Source organism: Phocoena sinus, chromosome 3, assembly GCF_008692025.1.
Source record: "Phocoena sinus isolate mPhoSin1 chromosome 3, mPhoSin1.pri, whole genome shotgun sequence".
Taxonomy (NCBI): domain Eukaryota; kingdom Metazoa; phylum Chordata; class Mammalia; order Artiodactyla; family Phocoenidae; genus Phocoena; species Phocoena sinus.
Genome location: NC_045765.1, coordinates 109707748 through 109725648, shown reverse-complemented (window position 1 = coordinate 109725648; position 17901 = coordinate 109707748). Strand labels below are relative to the sequence as shown.

Sequence of the window (17901 nt, the reverse complement as noted above, 5' to 3'; positions counted from 1 at the left end):
TGTTGCATACATCTTAACTTAGCTAAATGGAAAAGCAGAGTCCCTCTGAAAATCCTTAGCATGCTCTTTTCTAAAATAAGAACGATGACTTTATGTTGCCAGTTAACATAAACATTTTCTATCATACATATATAAAATAATGAGTACAGTAAAAGCTACAAAATTAAGGGGTGAGAAAATTGACTATGACTAACAATGAATGATGGATATAAACCAGTAATGTGAAAATATATGAAAATATACATCACAGAATATACAGTTTAATATCACTAATTATTAAAGAAATGTAACTCAAAACCACAATGAGGTATCGCCTCACTCCGGTCAGAATGGCCATCATCAAAAGGTCTACAAATAATAAATGCTGGAGTGGGTGTGGAGAAAAGGGAACCCTGTTGTACTGTTGGTGGGAATGTGAATTGGTACAGCCACTATGGAGAACAGTATGGAGGTTCCTTAAAAAACTAAAAATAGAACTACCCTATGACCCAGCAATCCCACTACTGGGCATATACCCTGAGAAAACCATAATTCAAAAAGACACATGCACCCCAGTATTTATTGCAGCACTCTTTACAATAATCAGGTCATGGAAGCAATCTAAATATCCATCAACAGAGGAAGGGATAAAGAATATGTGGTACGTATATACAATGGAATATAACACAGCCATAAAAAGGAATGAAATTGGATCATTTGTAGAGACTTGGATGGACCTAGAGAGTGTCATACAGAGTGAAGTAAGTCAGAAAGAAAGAGAAAAACAAATATCATATATTAACATATATATATGGAATCTAGAAAAATGGTACAGATGAACCTGTTTGCAAGGCAGAAATAGACACAGATGTAGAGAACAAATGTATGGACACCAAGAGGGGAAAGGTGGGGTGGGATGAATTGGGAGATTGGGATTGACATATATACACTAATATGTATAAAATAGATAACTAATGAGAACCTGCTGTATAGCACAAGGAACTCTACTCAGTGCTCTGTGGTGACCTAAATGGGAAGGAAATCCAAAAAAAGAGGGTGTATATGTATAAGTATAGCTGATTTACTTCACTCTACAGCAGAAACGAACACAACATTGTAAATCAACTATACCCCAATAAAAAAGAAAGAAAAAGAATATACGGAAAAAAAAAAGAATGTACGGTTTATTCCTCCTCATAATACAAGGAAACCAGAGACTTTGCTAAATCTGAATCCAAGATACCCTAGAAACAATAGTGTTTAAAATTGGGGTCAATGTCTTATTCATTACAGTCTAAACTCCATAAACAAACAACTCTTAAGAGGCTCCTGCCACAAAAGAGCTTGTCTACCATGAAGGAAAACTGCCTTTTCTCTTCTCCGAGTCACCTTCATGAGCTCTCAGACCACGCTGGACGCCAGCACTCTCCCGAGCTACTGGTTTCTTCCATATTTGCTTCAGCCAAAAGGATAGGGCTGGCAGGCTTCAGGAAAAAATGCAAACCCACAAAATTATGTAAAGCGTCAGAGTCCAAGTATTCAGGCCTACTGTGTTATGAAAATTGTGTGCGTCTGCAAGCTCGCTGGCTTTTGAATGACATCAGCAATGTATGGTATGAATCCGATTTCTTCCAGGACTCCTTGGAAGAGCTGAAGTTGGCGGTGAGAGGCTCGCTGTTCCAGGTGGCCAGCCTGCAAGACTGCTTCCTGCAGCAGAGCGAGCCGCTGGCTGCCACAAGCACAGGTGTGGGCTCTTGGGCAGTTTGCACACCTCCATCAACACAAACCCCCAGGCCCCCGGCTGGACTGGTCCCCATCCCAGAAAGGTGGGCTGTCGGCAGAGCAGCCCTACAGGATCATGTACCTACAGAGATGAGGCTCTTGCCCCACGTCCAGGGCAAGGAATGTGTTCATTGCACTTTTATTAGTATAATTCATAGGAATTTGGAGTAACCAGCCCAGCGGCATCATTATCATTATGTTTTAGATGAATTAAATGAGTTTTACCCTAAACTAAATTCCTGTATCTTACGTTCTTTGTCTTGATGGTCTCTGGGAAATCATTTGTTTTTGAGTCACTGTAGAAATAGCTGTCACTGACTGAATGCGCCTTACCTTCTGCTGTTCCTACAGGAGACTTCAATCGGCAGTTCTTGGGGCAGATGTCACAACTAAACCAGCTACTGGGAGAGGTGAAGGATCTTCTGAGACAGCAGGTAACAAGTAGGGCATACCATCAGAGAAGGTCCAGTCTTATCAGAGAAGCTCTGTGTTGGAGTTAATGGATCTGCAGGCCTGCAGAGGCAGGGAGGGGACCTGGAGCCTGACCCCAAGTGGCCCCGTGCAGCCCGCTGCCCTGGGGCTCTGAAAATGGGGGACCAGCCTGTGATAAACACACCAGGGCTCCATGCAGAGTGGGAACTACCAAGAGCTCCTTTAACACTCCTTTAAGTACTGCTTAATAGTTTGCTACTCATGGATTCTTTCACTCCTGGATTATACATCAGGAACTCCTTTTCCATCTTTTTTTTTCTCCCTTCCCATTTCTAAAGGTCAAGGAAACATCATTTTTGCGAAACACCATAGCTGAATGCCAGGCTTGCGGTAAGTGCTTTTCTAGTAACTGGTGCATTCTGAGTTGGACCAGCAAATGCCAGCTGATGAGGGCCTGGGTGGGTGAGGCTCCACTGGCGCTGGTTTCTGGAGGTTTGGCACAGAGGCGGAGGGAAGGGAAAAGAAGTTCACTGCGAAACTAAGCTTGATTCTGTATCAGCTCTGTTTTCTTGGTGGTTTATAAGCCTGTGGATGATGGTTTTCCTCTAGGTCCTCTCAGCTTTCAGTCTCCAACCCCCAACACCGTGGTGCCCCCCGTGCTCCCAGCATCCTTGATACCCCCAGTGCGCCGGTGTGATTCCAACCCGTGTTTCCGTGGCGTCCGATGTACCAACACCAGAGATGGCTTTCATTGTGGGCCCTGCCCTGAGGGCTACACAGGAAATGGGATCAGCTGTTCTGACGTTGATGAGGTAAAAGTGCAACTAGATAGGATGGGGCTCCCTCAGTATCTTGTACATCCGACAGCTTATGGAAAAAGAAGCCATGTTGATGACTAAGGGATGACTTGGGTTGTCCTCCAGGCTACATAAAAAGTACTCCCTCAGGAATCCTTAGAGATCTGTGATGGTGGGAAGGAGGAGGCATGACACACAGTTGTGGCCGTGATCATTGAGTCTCCCCTCCATGGTTCCCACTCTTCCGGTTTGTGTTACTACGATGCTGAGATTTCAGCCTTCAACTCTAACATTGATTCTTTCTCTTAAGCAGTCTCTGTGACAATTGTGATTTTTCCACACATTTGCAAACATGGGAGGGGGAAGATCTGGGTAAGGGTATATTTCAGGGGTTGCAACTGATTGCTTCAGGCTTCCTAAAACAGAGGAGCAGACAGGAATCTCAAACCAATAAGACCTCTTGAAGAGGCCCCATTATCTGTGAGTAACCTAAAGTGCCCAGAGATGGAGCCAGAAGGACATACAGCAAATACGGGCTGTTTGGCCAGCTGGCAAAGCCTCTGAAGGACCATCGTTAGCCAGTCACTGGTCCAGTCCCAAAACAGTGTTCGCAGTGGGTAGCGAGGCTGCCCCCAGAATGTGCCTTTGGCCAGAGGAAGGCTGGAAGGAGCTTTCACACACATGGATCCTGCAGGCTTGTGGTAGCTGATGACCTCCCCAAGGTAGTCAGCAATTAAGATGGTCTTTAGTCATCCCTCCACTGGAAGAACATCTGCACATGTTTCACAGAACTGCATCTGGTTTTTATCTGTGAGCTGGAATTTTCCTCCTTTTGAAAGGGCAGGAAGTGGTCATGTTTTTTACATTAGTTGAACTGGTTAAAAACGAAACAAAACAAAACAAAATCAGAATGAACCTCCTAGACTGTGAGAGCCTAGGAACAGTCATGGACTTGGTAGGGCACAAAGACAGGCACAGACCCTGATGAATCACATCTTACTCAAGAAACAACAACTGCCCTGGTTTTGTCTTCTCAAGGTCTTTTTGTTTGAGTAGTTGGTTCCTTTGGACTCAACTAATAGCTAGCCGACAAGTAGTCCGGGAACACTGTCCTGTCACGGAGGTTTTAAAACTCCAAGTTAGAATATCAGGGAATTTGCACTGGGAGGTAGACTGGTTAACATTAAGGACTCTTTCCACTCGGCTGTGCGTGATTCTATGATATAGCAAAAGCCCACTACAAGGAAACCTCCAGACCGTGTGGGTCAGGGATTCTGTGAGTAACTATGAAATTGGAAGCCTTTATTGCCTTTGATCATGTCAAGCACCAAAAAACGATAGTTAAATGAATCCCCAAGTCTGCACAAATAGATGAATGGAAGTTTGAGGGTGTTTTCTCCATGTGGCTAAAGAGTGAATTTTTCTTTCTCTCTAGTGCAAATACCATCCCTGCTACCCAGGCGTGCGCTGTGTGAACTTGGCTCCTGGCTTCAGATGTGACACCTGCCCGGTGGGCTTCAAAGGGCCCACGGTGCAGGGTGTTGGGATCAATTTTGCCAAGACAAACAAGCAGGTGGGCTGAAGTTGTGGCCTTTTAATCTCTAATTACCAACAGAAAACCTTTGGTTGGTTCCCACCTCTTTCCATATAACCCTTTACCTCCCTGAGCGGCCAAGGGTGTGCAGAATGTCCTCATGCACTGCGGGCACATTAGGAAGTTTTCCAACTCATTTCATCAAGGCTAGTGAGGAGGAAGCTAGTCAGCTGGGATAATCGAGTAGCACTAGGAAAGCAGTGAAGGGGGTAATCCTGGATATGTGACATGTTTCAGCCTTATTTTGTTGGTAGCCTTTTGAACATTTTGTCCCACCAAATAACTTAAGAACTGGGGAAACAAATAAAAGCTTTGAAAAATTAGGTCACTTTCATAGAGTCATTGTTGCTGATCAGAAGCTGTTTTAGAGATAAGAGGATTTCAAGAGTAGAAATAATCCCCTGAGGAAACCTGCCTTTCTTCTTATATAAGCCGTAAATTGCTGTAAAGCACTCAAGCACTTTGTGACAGTCTCCGTTTATTTCCAAATGTTCTCCTATATCCTGGCCATTATTTAACTGACTGACCGTGAAATTCTTTTTGATGTTTTCAGCCCCTAAAAATGGTTGGTCTATAAATATATTTTACTACCTTACGGAAATTATTAGCTTTAAAGAAGGGCGGAGGTTCATCATTTCCTAGCAGCCTATCAAAGGATTCTAGAGGGCATCATTTTTTAGACTAGAAAAAGGAGCCAAGCTCGACACACACGAATGACAAGCCATTGGAGTAATGACCTAAGTTTTTCTTCCTCTTCTCTAAAGACAGAATCGCCAAGACTAAGCTAAGGAAAATAGACAAAAAGAAACAGAAGGTGCTTTATGTAAGCTAGGAAGGAGCCCTTCCAGTGGATTTCCAGAATATGGTAGAATGAACTCAAGTCAAAGGGAACCAACTTGCTGAAATTAAACAACAAATTTTAATGCATGACCAATATCAAAAGAAATAAGAGGAAATGTGCAGGTTCGAGAAACAAAGAGGGAACTCAAAGTCAGAGCTGTGGGTGGAAACTGATGTCACAGCAGCTCATGGGAGGTGGGAGATGGTTTTAGGTCCTCCAAGTGGGAAACTGGGGTTCATGCACTGTGTGGGTATAGCAGATGTAGTCTTGAACCTTTAGAAAGACCTAATACCCCTGAAGAAAGCCAGAAGCCTTAGAGAGCTATCCTACTTATTACAAGGAGATGAGAAAACTTTCTTAGCCCCCAAAAATCAACAGGAAGCTTGATGTCAGCTTTGGGACATGGTTGACAGAAATGACAGTTGCCCACAACAAATCAAAGCTCCAAGCTTGTAAGACATATAGTCATGAGCTCCAAACCTATGTTACACATAGAATGCAGAAACAGGAGCCCCAAAATTGACATAAAAACCAGCCCTAGAGCAGTAAAATCCCCAGGACCCTGGCTAATATCACTTTGTGAAGAGACTCCAAAACTCAGGGCAAGTGGGACACCCTCAAGCAAAAGCAGGGCCACTAAGGATATACTCTGATCACCAGCCTACCTGAAATTGCACGTCCTCGCTTCACACAAAGATGTCAAAACAAAGCAAAATGTATTTGTCTTTCTACTTAAACAGTGTCCCTTTAAACTTCTCTGCACTAGGTCTGCACTGACATCGATGAGTGTCGAAATGGAGCGTGTGTTCTCAATTCTATCTGTGTTAACACTTTGGTGAGTATTTTTCATGGCTCTTGTTATCGAAGACCAGTTATTAAAACAAGTATGTGTACATAAATCATAACCCCAAAACACATGGAGAACATATGGGCATAATATATTTGACTTGCAAGTGAGGATAAAATTTGTGCTGAAAAACAGTTTTTAATGTAAGAGTAATTTATAAGTAATTTTCTATATAAGAATGATTTTATATGGGAATTCCCTTGTGGTCCAGTGGTTAGGACTCTGCGCTGTCACTGACAAGGCCTGGGGTTCAATCCCTGGTCGGGGAACTAAGATCCCGCAAGCTGTGTGGCATGGCCAAAAAATTACTACTCATAATAATTTTATAAATGCCAAATTTGTTCTTTATCTTCTCTCAAAGTTGCAGTGTTGGGCTTTGGGGTTTTTTTCTTTTTTTTTATACAGCAGTTCTCATTAGTCATCACTTTTATACACATCAGTGTATACATGTCAATCCCAATCTCCCAATTCATCACACCACCACCACCCCCTGCCATGGCTTTCCCACCTTGGTGTCCATACGTTTCTTCTCTACATCTGTGTCTCTATTTCTGCCCTGCAAACCAGTTCATCTGTACCATTTTTCTAGGTTCCACATACATGCATTAATATACGATATTTGTGTTTATCTTTCTGACTTACTTCACTCTGTATGACAGTCTGCAGGTCCATCCACGTCTCAAACAAATGACCCAATTTCGTTCCTTTCTATGGCTGAGTAATATTCCATTGTATATGTGTGCCACATCTTCTTTATCCATTCGTCTGTCAATGGGCATTTAGGTTGTTTCCATGACCTGGCTATTGTAAACAGTGCTGCTATGAACATTGGGGTGCAAGTGTCTTTTGGAATTATGGTTTTCTCTGGGTATATGCCCAGTAGGGGGATTGCTGTATCCCACTAAAAACTAAAAAATTCTATTTTTAGTTTTTTAAGGAACCTCCATACTGTTCTCCATAGTGGCTGTATCAATTTACATTCCCACCAACAGTGCAAGAGGGTTCCCTTTTCTCCACACCCTCTCCAGCATTTGTTGTTTGTAGATTTTCTGATGATGCCCATTCTAACTGGTGTGAGATGATACCTCATTGTAGTTTTGATTTGCATTTCTCTAATAATTAGTGATGTTGAGCAGCTTTTCATGTGCTTCTTGGCCATCTGTATGTCTTCTTTGGAGAAATGTCTATTTAGGTCTTCTTTCCATTTTTGGATTGGGTTGTTTGTTTTTTTGATATTGAGCTGCATGAGCTGTTTATATATTTTGGAGATTAATCCTTTGTCCGTTGATTTGTTTGCAAATATTTTCTCTCATTCTCAGGGTTGTCTTTTCATCTTGTTTATGGTTTCCTTTGCTGTGCAAAAGCTTTTAAGTTTCATTAGTTCCCATTTGTTTATTTTTGTTTTTATTTCCATTACTCTAGGAGGTGGATCAAAAAAGATCTTGCTGTGATTTATGTCAAAGAGTGTTCTTCCTATGTTTTCCTCTAAGAGTTTTATTGTGTCCAGTCTTACATTTAGATCTCTAATCCATTTTGAGTTTATTTTTGTGTATGGTGTTGGGGAGTGTTCTAATGTCATTCTTTTACATGTAGCTGTCCAGTTTTCCCAGCAGCACTTACTGAAGAGACTCTCTTTTCTCCATTGTATATCCTTGCCTCCTTTGTCATAGATTAGTTGACCATAGGTGCGTGCCTTTATCTCTGGGCTTTCTATCTTGTTCCATTGATCTATGTTTCTGTTATTGTGCCAGTACCATATTGTCTTGATTACTGTAGATTTATATTATACTCTGAAGTCAGGGAGTCTGATTCCTTCAGCTCCGTTTTTTTTCCTCAAGACTGCTTTGGCTATTCGGGGTCTTTTTTGTCTCCATACAAATTTTAAGATTTTTTGTTCTAGTTCTGTAAAAAAGACCATTGGTAATTTGATAGGGATTGCATTGAATCTGTAGATTGCTTTGGATAGTATAGTCATTTTCACAATATTGATTCTTCCACTCCAAGAACATGGTGTATCCATCTGTTGGTATCATCTTTAATTTCTTTCATCAGTGTCTTATAGTTTTCTGCATACAGGTGTTTTGTCTCCCTAGGTAGGTTTATTCCTAGGTATTTTATTCTTTTTGTTGCAATGGTAAATGGGAGTGTTTCCTTAATTTCTCTTTCAGATTTTTCATCATTAGTGTATAGGAGTGCAAGAGATTTCTGTGCATTAATTTTGTATCCGGCAACTTTACCAAATTCATTGATCAGCTCTAGTAGTTTTCTGGTGGCATCTTTAGGATTCTCTATGTATAGTATCATGTCATCTGCAAACAGTGACAGTTTTACTTCTTCTTTTCCAATTTGTATTCCTTTTATTTCTTTTTCTTCTCTGATTGCTGTGGCTAGGACTTCCAAAACTATGTTGAATAATAGTGGCGAGAGTGGACATCCTTGTCTTTTTCCTGATCTTAGAGGAAGTGCTTTCAGTTTTTCACTATTGAGAATGATGTTTGCTGTGGGTTTGTCATATGTGGCCTTTATTATGTTGAGGTAGGTTCCCTCTATGCCTACTTTCTGAAGAGTTTTTATCATCAATGGGTGTTGAATTTTGTCATAAGCTTTTTCTGCATCTATTGAGATGATCATATGGTTTTTATTCTTCAGTTTGTTAATATGCTGTATCACATTGATTGATTTGCATATATTGAAGAATCCTTGCATCCCTGGGATAAATCCCACTTGGTCATGGGGTATGATCCCTTTAAAGTGTTGTTGGATTCTGTTTGCTAGTATTTTCTTGAGGATTTTTGCATCTATATTCATCAGTGATATTGGTCTGTAGTTTTCTTTTTTTGTAGTATCTTTGTCTGGTTTTGTGTGATGGTGGCCTCACAGAATGAGTTTGGGAGTGTTCCTTCCTCTGCAATTTTTTGGAAGAGTTTGAGAAGGATGGGTTTAGCTCTTCTCTAAATGTTTGATAGAATTCACCTGTGAAGCCATCTGGTCCTGGACTTTTGTTTGTTGGAAGATTTTTAATCACAGTTTCAATTTCATTGCTTGTGATTGGTCTGTTCATATTTTCTATTTCTTCCTGGTTCAGTCTTGGAAGGTTATACCTTTCTACGAATGTGTCCATTTCTTCCAGATTGTCCATTTTATTGGCATACAGTTGCTTGTAGTAGTCTCTTAGGATGCTTTGTGTTTCTGCGGTGTCTGTTGTAACTCTTATTTTTCATTTCTAATTTTATTGATTTGAGTCCTCTCCCTCTTTTTCTTGATGAGTCTGGCTAATGATATATCAATTTTGTTTATCTTCTCAAAGAACCAGCTTTTAGTTTTATTGATCTTTGCTATCATTTCCTTCATTTTCATTTATTTCTGATCTGATCTTTATGATTTCTTTCCTTCTGCTAACTTTGGGTTTTGTTTGTTCTTCTTTCTCTAGTTCCTTTAGGTGTCAGGTTAGATTGTTTATTTGAGATTTTTCTTGTTTCCTGAGGTAGGCTTGTATAGCCATAAACTTCCCTCTTAAAACTGCTTTTGCTGCATCCCATAGGTTTTGGATCGTCGTGTTTTCATTGTCATTTGTCTCTAGGTAGTTTTTGATTTCCTCTTTGATTTCTTCGGTGATCTCTTGGTTATTTAATAACATATTGTTTAGCCTCCATGTTTTTGTGGTTTTTACATTTTTTCCCTGTAATGATTTCTAATCTCATAACGTTGTGGTCAGAAAAGATGCTTGATATGATTTCAGTTTTCTTAAGTTTACTGAGGCTTGATTTGTGACCCAAGATGTGATCTATACTGGAGAATGTTCCAAGCGCACTTGAGAAGCAAGTGTAATCTGCTGTTTTGGGATGGAATGTCCTATAAATATCAATTAAATCTATCAGGTCTATTGTGTCATTTAAAGCTTGTGTTTCCTTATTTATTTTCATTTTGGATGATCTGTCCATTGGTGTAAGTGAGGTGTTAACGTCCCCCACTATTATTGTGTTACTGTCGATTTCTTCTTTTATAGCTGTTAGCAGTTGCCTTATATATTGAGGTGCTCCTATGCTGGGTGCATGTATATTTATAATTGTTATATCTTTTTCTTGGATTGATCCCCTGATCATTATGTAGTGTCCTTCCTTGTCTCTTGTAACATTGTTTATTTTAAAGTCTATTTTATCTGATATGGGTATTGCTACTCCAGCTTTCTTTTGATTTCCATTTGCATGGAATATCTTTTTCCATGCCCTCACTTTCAGTCTGAATGTGTCCCTAGGTCTGAAGTGGGTCTCTTGTAGACAGCATATAAATGGGTCTTGTTTTTGTATCCGTTCAGAAAGCCTGTGTCTTTTGGTTGGGGCGTTTAATCCATTCACGTTTAGGGTAGTTATCAATATATATGTTCCTATGACCATTTTCTTAATTGTTTTGGGTTTGTTTTTGTAGGTCCTTTTCTTCTTTTGTGTTTCCCACTTAGAGAAGTACCTTTAGCATTTGTTGTAGAGCTGGTTTGGTGGCACTGAATTCTCTTAGCTTTTGCTTGTCTGTAAAGCTGTTGATTTCTCCATCGAATCTGAATGAGATCCTTGCCGGGTAGAGTAATCTTGGTTGTAGGTCCTTCCCTTTCATCACTTTAAGTATATCATGCCATTCCCTTCTGGCTTGTAGAGTTTCTGCTGAGAAATCAGCTGTTAACCTTATGGGAGTTCCCTTGTGTGTTATTTGTTGTTTTTCTCTTGCTGCTTTTAATAATTTTTCTTTGTCTTTAATTTTTGCCAATTTGATTACTATATGTCTCGGCGTGTTTCTCCTTGGGTTTATCCTGTATGAGACTCTCTGCACTTCCTGGACTTGGGTGGCTATTTCCTTTCCCATGTTAGGGAAGTTTTCAACTATAATCTCTTCAAATATTTTCTCTGGTCCTTTCTCTCTCTCTTCTCCTTCTGGGACCCCTGTAATGCGAATGTTGTTGCATTTAATGTTGTCCCAGAGGTCTCTTCAACCTCCCAGAGGTTGTCTTCATTTCTTTTCATTCTTTTTTCTTTCTTCTGTTCTGCAGCAGTGAATTCCACCATTCTGTCTTACAGGTCACTTGTCTGTTCTTCTGACTCGGTTACTCTGCTATTGATTCCTTCTAGTGTAGTTTTCATTTCAGTTATTGTATTGTTCATCTGTTTGTTTGTTCTTTAATTCTTCTAGGTCTTTGTTAAACATTTCTTGCATCTTCTTGATATTTGCCTCCATTCTTTTCCCGAGGTCCTGGATCATCTTCACTATCATTACTCTGAATTCTTTTTCTGGAAGGTTGCCTATCTCCACTTCATTTAGTTGTTTTTCTGGGGTTTTATCTTGTTCCTTCTTCTGGTACATAGCCCTCTGCCTTTTCATCTTGTCTATCTTTCTGTGAATGTGGTTTTTGTTCCACAAGCTGCAGGATTGTAGTTCTTCTTGCTTCTGCTGTCTGCCCTCTGGTGGATGAGGCTATCTCAGAGGCTTATGCAAGTTTCCTGATCAGTGTTGGGCTTTTGAATTAATGTTTATTGAATAAAATATTATCATTCTAGTATTTTTTAAATAGGAAGAGCTTTTTAGTTTGTATTAATAGTTCAGTATTCCAAAATATGCATTTTACTCGTGACAACACAATTCCCAAATGATATTCATTATTTTCATAGGACTTCTCAAAAGTCATTTGTGTTAAATTAAAATGCCTAACGCTTAATGGGTTGAAATTTTTTTTTTAACATCTTTATTGGGGTATAATTGCTTTACAATGGTGTGTTAGTTTCTGCTTTATAACAAAGTGAATCAGTTATACATACACATATGTTCCCATATCTCTTCCCTCTTGCATCTCCCTCCCTCCCACCCTCCCTATCCCACCCCTCCAGGCAGTCACAAAGCACCGAGCTGATCTCCCTGTGCTATGCGGCTGCTTCCCACTAGCTATCTACCTTACGTTTTGTAGTGTATATATGTCCATGCCTCTCTCTCACTTTGTCACAGCTCACCCTTCCCCCTCCCGATATCCTCAAGTCTGTTCTCTAGTAGGTTTGTGTCTTTATTCCTGTCTTACCCCTAGGTTCTTCATGACATTTTTTTTCCTTAAATTCCATATATGTGTGTTAGCATATGGTATTTGTCTTTCTCTTTCTGACTTACTTCACTCTGTATGACAGACTCTAGGTCTATCCACCTCATTACAAATAGCTCAATTTCGTTTCTTTTTATGGCTGAATAATATTCCATTTGGGTTGAAATTTTAACTAATCAGATTTGGCTTTTATTCCTGAAAGTTCCTGTTGACTCTTTCCAAGGTGATAGGTGTAGCACAGTAGACTGTCAATGAAGGAACTATTGGCTCCAGGTATGACTGCTTCTCATTTACTGTATGTTCCTGGGAAAGGTTTTTAATCTCTAGGTTCCTAGCTTCCTTATATGTCAAAGCATTTTATAAATATCAAGTCACTTATTTTAATCCTCACAACAAACCTGTCAATAGGCACTATTATTATCCCCATTTTACAGTTGAAGAAACTGAGGCACAGGAAAGTTAAATAATTAGGCGAAGGCCACACATCTCATAAGACATCCAGTCTGGCTGCAGAGCCCTGTTCTTATCCACAATGCTGCCTAGGAATATACTGGGACTTATTAGCTTTTTAGCTTCTTAGCTTTTTACCAGGACAAAGCTAGTCTGCAGAAATGGATTTGGGAGACACTGACATGAAGGTAATAACTAAAGCCACTCAGGGAGAGGAGAAGTAGACAGTGGAACTGTCTACAAAATAGAACTCTAGAAAACCTCAAAAATGAAGGAGTAGGCAAAGGAAAAAGAGCAGAGGAACAAAGAAAAGGAAAGAACTGACCAAAGGGAGTCTTCCAATGAGGCTGACAGATCAAGAAAAATCATTGGAGAGAATTCCCTGGCGGTCCAGTGGTTAGGATTCTCCCAGGGCCTGAGTTCAATCCCTGGTTGGGGAACTAAGATCCCACAAGCCCTGCAGTGTGGGCAAAATAAAATAATAATGCTTGGAAAGCATCTTTTGGATTCAGTGAGTCAGGGGTTGTGAGTGACCAAAATCATTGAATTGTGTAGTTTATGTGGATGTCTTTCATGATATGTAAAGTCTATCTCAGTAAAAAAGAAAAAAAAGAAGTCAAGCTTGCCCCGGAAGTGCCATCGCAATGGAGCTGACAGCTCACTTGCCAGGTTTCTTTCACAGCACCCCACCTCATCAAGAATTCTCAGTGCAAGGCCAACGACATTTCTCTGTTCCTTTGTCACTTGATTGTTAAAAAAAAAAAAAGCCAAATGAACATTAAAAACAATTTTCTCATTTGCTTTTTTACCAAACCGTGTTCTTTGTCCCCAGAGTAAATTTTCTCACTCCACCTCCCAGGACTTCACTGGAGTTTTCAGCCCTTTCCTCCTTGCCCTCCACAGTGGATCCGGCAAGTCAAAGTGGCTCACTGGCCAGCCTTCTCCCTTCGATTGTGTTCCTTCACGTCTCCGTGGCCTGCTGTGGCTTCCAGTCTGGTAGTGTCTCCCCCAATACTCACACAGTGTTAGAAGACATACACATAAGCAGAGGCAGGCATGGGGCTCACTTCATCCTGGCATCGAGTACATGTAAAAATAGACACAAGCGCCGTACCTTTGCTCATGGGTCTGAGGCCCTGGCTCACCGTCTTGCTCTGCTCCTTACAGGGATCTTATCGCTGTGGGCCTTGTAAACCAGGGTACATTGGTGATCAGAGGAGGGGATGCAAAATGGAAAGAAACTGCAGGAATCCAGAACTGAACCCTTGCAGCGTGAACGCACAGTGCATTGAAGAGAGGCAGGGGGATGTGACATGCGTGGTAAGTTGTTTGCTACTTTCTTTATCATCTTCCCCCTTCCATTGGAAACACCATGCCTCTCCGGTTTCTACTTGCTTCAGGGTAAAAGTACTCAAGAATGAAAACAATTCCATCAAAGTAAACAAAGGATGTAGTAATAACAGAGCCAGCTGAGTTTGTGGGGGGCAATCTGAAGTCCACCCGACCATCAGCCACCCTCTTTCTCTCCCTCTTGGCCGTGGGTCGGCACCGTCCCCTTGGGGACCTCGGTGGTGGAGCCCCAGCTCCCAGCCACCCCCTCTGGAAGGCCCAAGAAGTGAACAGCCGGAGCGGAAGGAGCCTCCTTCCCTCCCTTCCGACTGCTGCCCTTACTGTCCTCACCCTGAGGGCATCCAGTTTCAAAATCTGGCCTCATACTCCAGGAAGTGAGCCACAGTGGAGGGGTGGTGGGCTGCTCTTATAAACCCTGGGAGGAAACCTCCCATCTTCCGCAGCACCCTCTGTTCTCTGTGTCCACCTCGGCCGGGTTCAGGAGTAGCTCAGTGGGAGCTCACTCTCCTTCCCATGCGGTTCCCCACCTGGGAGCCGGCCTGGGGAGGAGGAGGTGGGTAGAGGGCAGGGCAGTTGCAGCCTTGCAAGGGTCTCCCACCAGGCAGGTGTGTAGTGGGCCCTTGGCAAGGAATGAGGTTCATGCCTGCCATCCATCCTGCCCTGGAGTCCTGGGGGATTCTAGGCGCTGTTCAATCAGCCATCTTCAGCCACTCACCTCCCCAGGGAGCCAGGCCCTTTAGAGTTGGGGGCTCATAGGTTCATGGCGATCACCCTGAGCGGCAGGATGGATCCTGGGAGACTTTTTCTCTCTTCTTTATACCTCAAACTCAGACTCCCTTACCTTCACATTCTCAGAATTTTCTACGAAGGGCATATCATTTTCAAATAGGAAAAATGAGAAGAATCAAAACTAAGTTAGAGAAATAACTGTAATGGCACCAGCTCTCTCCATCAACACAGATAACTTGTAACAAGATACTGATGAGGGAATGGGCTGGGTTCAAGGGGGAGAAAAAAATCAACAGTTCCTCTAATTCCTGTTGATGGGGCATGTTTATTCCCATTGAGAGGCAAGCGTATATCTATGTTTAAATCCTCATTTTCTGTGAACAAATTAACGATTCCCCTGGGATGGTGGGTGATGAGGCTCTTCATGTGTTTTGTTTTTTTTTTCCCTTAATGTGTTTTTGAATTTGTGGTAAGGCACAATGACAGATGGTAAAGGATTAATACACTTGGTGTGACTACTAAAATAATTTAATCTGCCAGAAAATGGCTCATTAAAAACATACTTGTTCCTAGAGGAAATGTTTTCTTCATTAAAGTGAGTCAAGGACCATACCCCACGGCTGAGCTCTCCAGGCCCTCTGAAGGCCCTGCTGAAGCAATTGTACAGAAATAGGGGTAGTTACTGGGAGGGGTGTCTTTGGATTCTGCCTTCTACATCTCTGGTTGCAGAAGCGGGGTGCACATGATTAAGGACAGCCAGGCTGCAGCTTAGGAAGTCACTGGTCTTAAATCACGTTATTTTGATTAATGAGGGCAGGAAATTTAACATTTACTCATGTAAAGTTTCTTTTTCCTTGGCCCTGTTCCCCCGGCTCTTACCTGCCCCTGCCTTGCTGGTTCCCTGTCATTTTCCAGGCCCCCTTGTCTCCTGTTCCTTCTGCAGTTCTGCCTGCCCCTCCTCAGGCACCTGTCCTGCTCCTGAGCTGAGCTCCCAGGTACCACCTCATACCCAGGACACCGCTTATGGAAGGATTTCCTTTCTCTTGGGTTTATCATTCATCCTTTAGCCAGGCCAACTATATGGAATATCAGAGGGAGAACTCAAAGCGCACGTTAACCAAATACATGTGGCAGAAAACATTGAACTGGGACAGTCTCGAGTTCAAGTCCCAGCTCTGAGACCTTGGGCAAGGGACTTAGCCACTCCGAGCTGAGTCGACTCTTTTGTAAAATGGGATAGTGATGACCTTGCAAGGACTGGAGATAATGCTTATAGAGTCCGGTATAGAATAACTGTTATTTTAATGCCTCTTCTGCTGCCAATGAAGGCTTGCTCTTAGCAGCTGGTGGTGGCACGAAACTTGGGTAGACTTTTCCAGAAACGTAGAGAACATGCAGACCCAGCACTACACCTGTGGGAATCTTCACCTGTTAAAAGATATGAGTAGAGGTAAAGCACTTTGGAAGGTTCCTGCTGTGGTGGAAATTGATCTAGAAGACCATTAGATTCAGAGATACGACTGTGGCTCCAGAATGCTAAGGAAAGTGCCACAGCAGCCACTCCACCTTTGTGTGCATTCATTTCCATTGGGAGAAGAAATTGGATAATCATATGGAGAACATTTTAACAATAATTCAAAAGTACAAATACCCTTTGAACCAAGAATTTCATACTAAGAAGCCAGTACATGTGCAGAATGATAAATGTCCTCAAATTCTTTGTGGCCCCGCATTGTTTGCGACAGAAAAAGGTTTTAACGACTTGACACCGACCAGTAGGGGACTGGTTGAATTAATTGAGGTGCACGCATTCCACTTTATGTATGTTATATCTGTGCCCATTAAAAAGGAAGACACTAATCTACGTGTGGTAATATGAAAAGAGCTCTAAGATATAATGTTAATTTTTTAAAAATTCAAGGTACAGAGCAGTGTTTATATGTGTGCTACCAATTGTGCAGAACGACAAAAAGAGAAAAAGAACGTATGTGTGTTTGCTGATCTCTGCCCAGCGTGTCTCTGAAAGTATTCATGAGAGCAGATTGCCTTGATTCCTGAGCCAAGGTGCAAGAGCAGGAAGGAGTTTTCACTCTCCCTTTGTACTTTTTGAATTTTGAAGCATTAGACTATTCAAAACACAGTTTAATAGTTTTAAAATCCTGCGAACAAAGCTTTCTGGCCCTCCCTCTGGGGATGCACACACAGGAGCAGAGGCCCCTGTCGGACCCTGGCCTCCCACCAGGCTCAGCTCCTGGACTCCTGATGGGTTTTTCCTTCACAGTGTGGGGTTGGCTGGGCTGGTGACGGCTACATCTGCGGAAAGGACGTGGACATTGACAGCTACCCTGACGAAGAATTGCTGTGCTCTGCCACGAACTGCAAAAAGGTAAGGGGGTCGAGCAGGAGAAACACACACACACACACACACACACACGCACATGCACGCACGCTCTGTGGCTTTCCAAAGCCACATCTTATATGGGGCAGAGGTTCTGTGGCTTCCATTTAAAATTGTATTTTTGAAGTAGCTGCATCTCAAATGTAGCAAAACAGCGATCAACAATAAAGCCAGACAGGTAGGGACTTCCCTGGTGGCACAGTGGTTAAGAATCCGCCTGCCAATGCAGGCGGAGACACAGGTTCGAGCCCTAGTCTGGGAAGATCCCGCATGCCGTGGAGCAACTAAGCCCGTGCACCACAACTACTGAGCCTGCGCTCTAGAGCCCGTGAGCCACAACTGCTGAGCCCACGTGCCACAACCACTGAAGCCCGTGAGCCCGTGTGCCTAGAGCCCTACTCCGCAACAAAGAGTAGCCCCCGCTCACCGCAACTAGAGAAAGCGCGCAGCAATGAAGACCCGACGCAGCCCAAAATAAATAAATTTATTTTAAAAAAAAAAAGCCAGACAGGTACAGGCAGAAATAGTTTTTGACTTAAGACAGATGGAGATGGGGATGGGGGAAATGGGGAGAAGTTGATGAAAGGGTGCAAACTTTCTGCCATGAGGTGAATAAGATCTGAGGATCT

At 42.2% G+C, this 17901-nt stretch overlaps 1 protein-coding gene across 1 annotated transcript in view; it reads left to right on the top strand.

Annotated features, from left to right (window-relative positions):
* Positions 1-17901, top strand: part of THBS4 (thrombospondin 4) — a 49975-nt gene that overhangs the window by 19252 nt on the left and 12822 nt on the right. Inside the window, exons 4-11 of the mRNA XM_032628969.1 lie at positions 1615-1723; positions 2113-2195; positions 2532-2583; positions 2803-3005; positions 4426-4563; positions 6192-6260; positions 13963-14115; positions 17156-17260. Of these exons, the coding sequence (XP_032484860.1) occupies positions 1615-1723; positions 2113-2195; positions 2532-2583; positions 2803-3005; positions 4426-4563; positions 6192-6260; positions 13963-14115; positions 17156-17260 (912 nt within the window). The remainder of the gene's footprint in view (positions 1-1614; positions 1724-2112; positions 2196-2531; positions 2584-2802; positions 3006-4425; positions 4564-6191; positions 6261-13962; positions 14116-17155; positions 17261-17901) is intronic.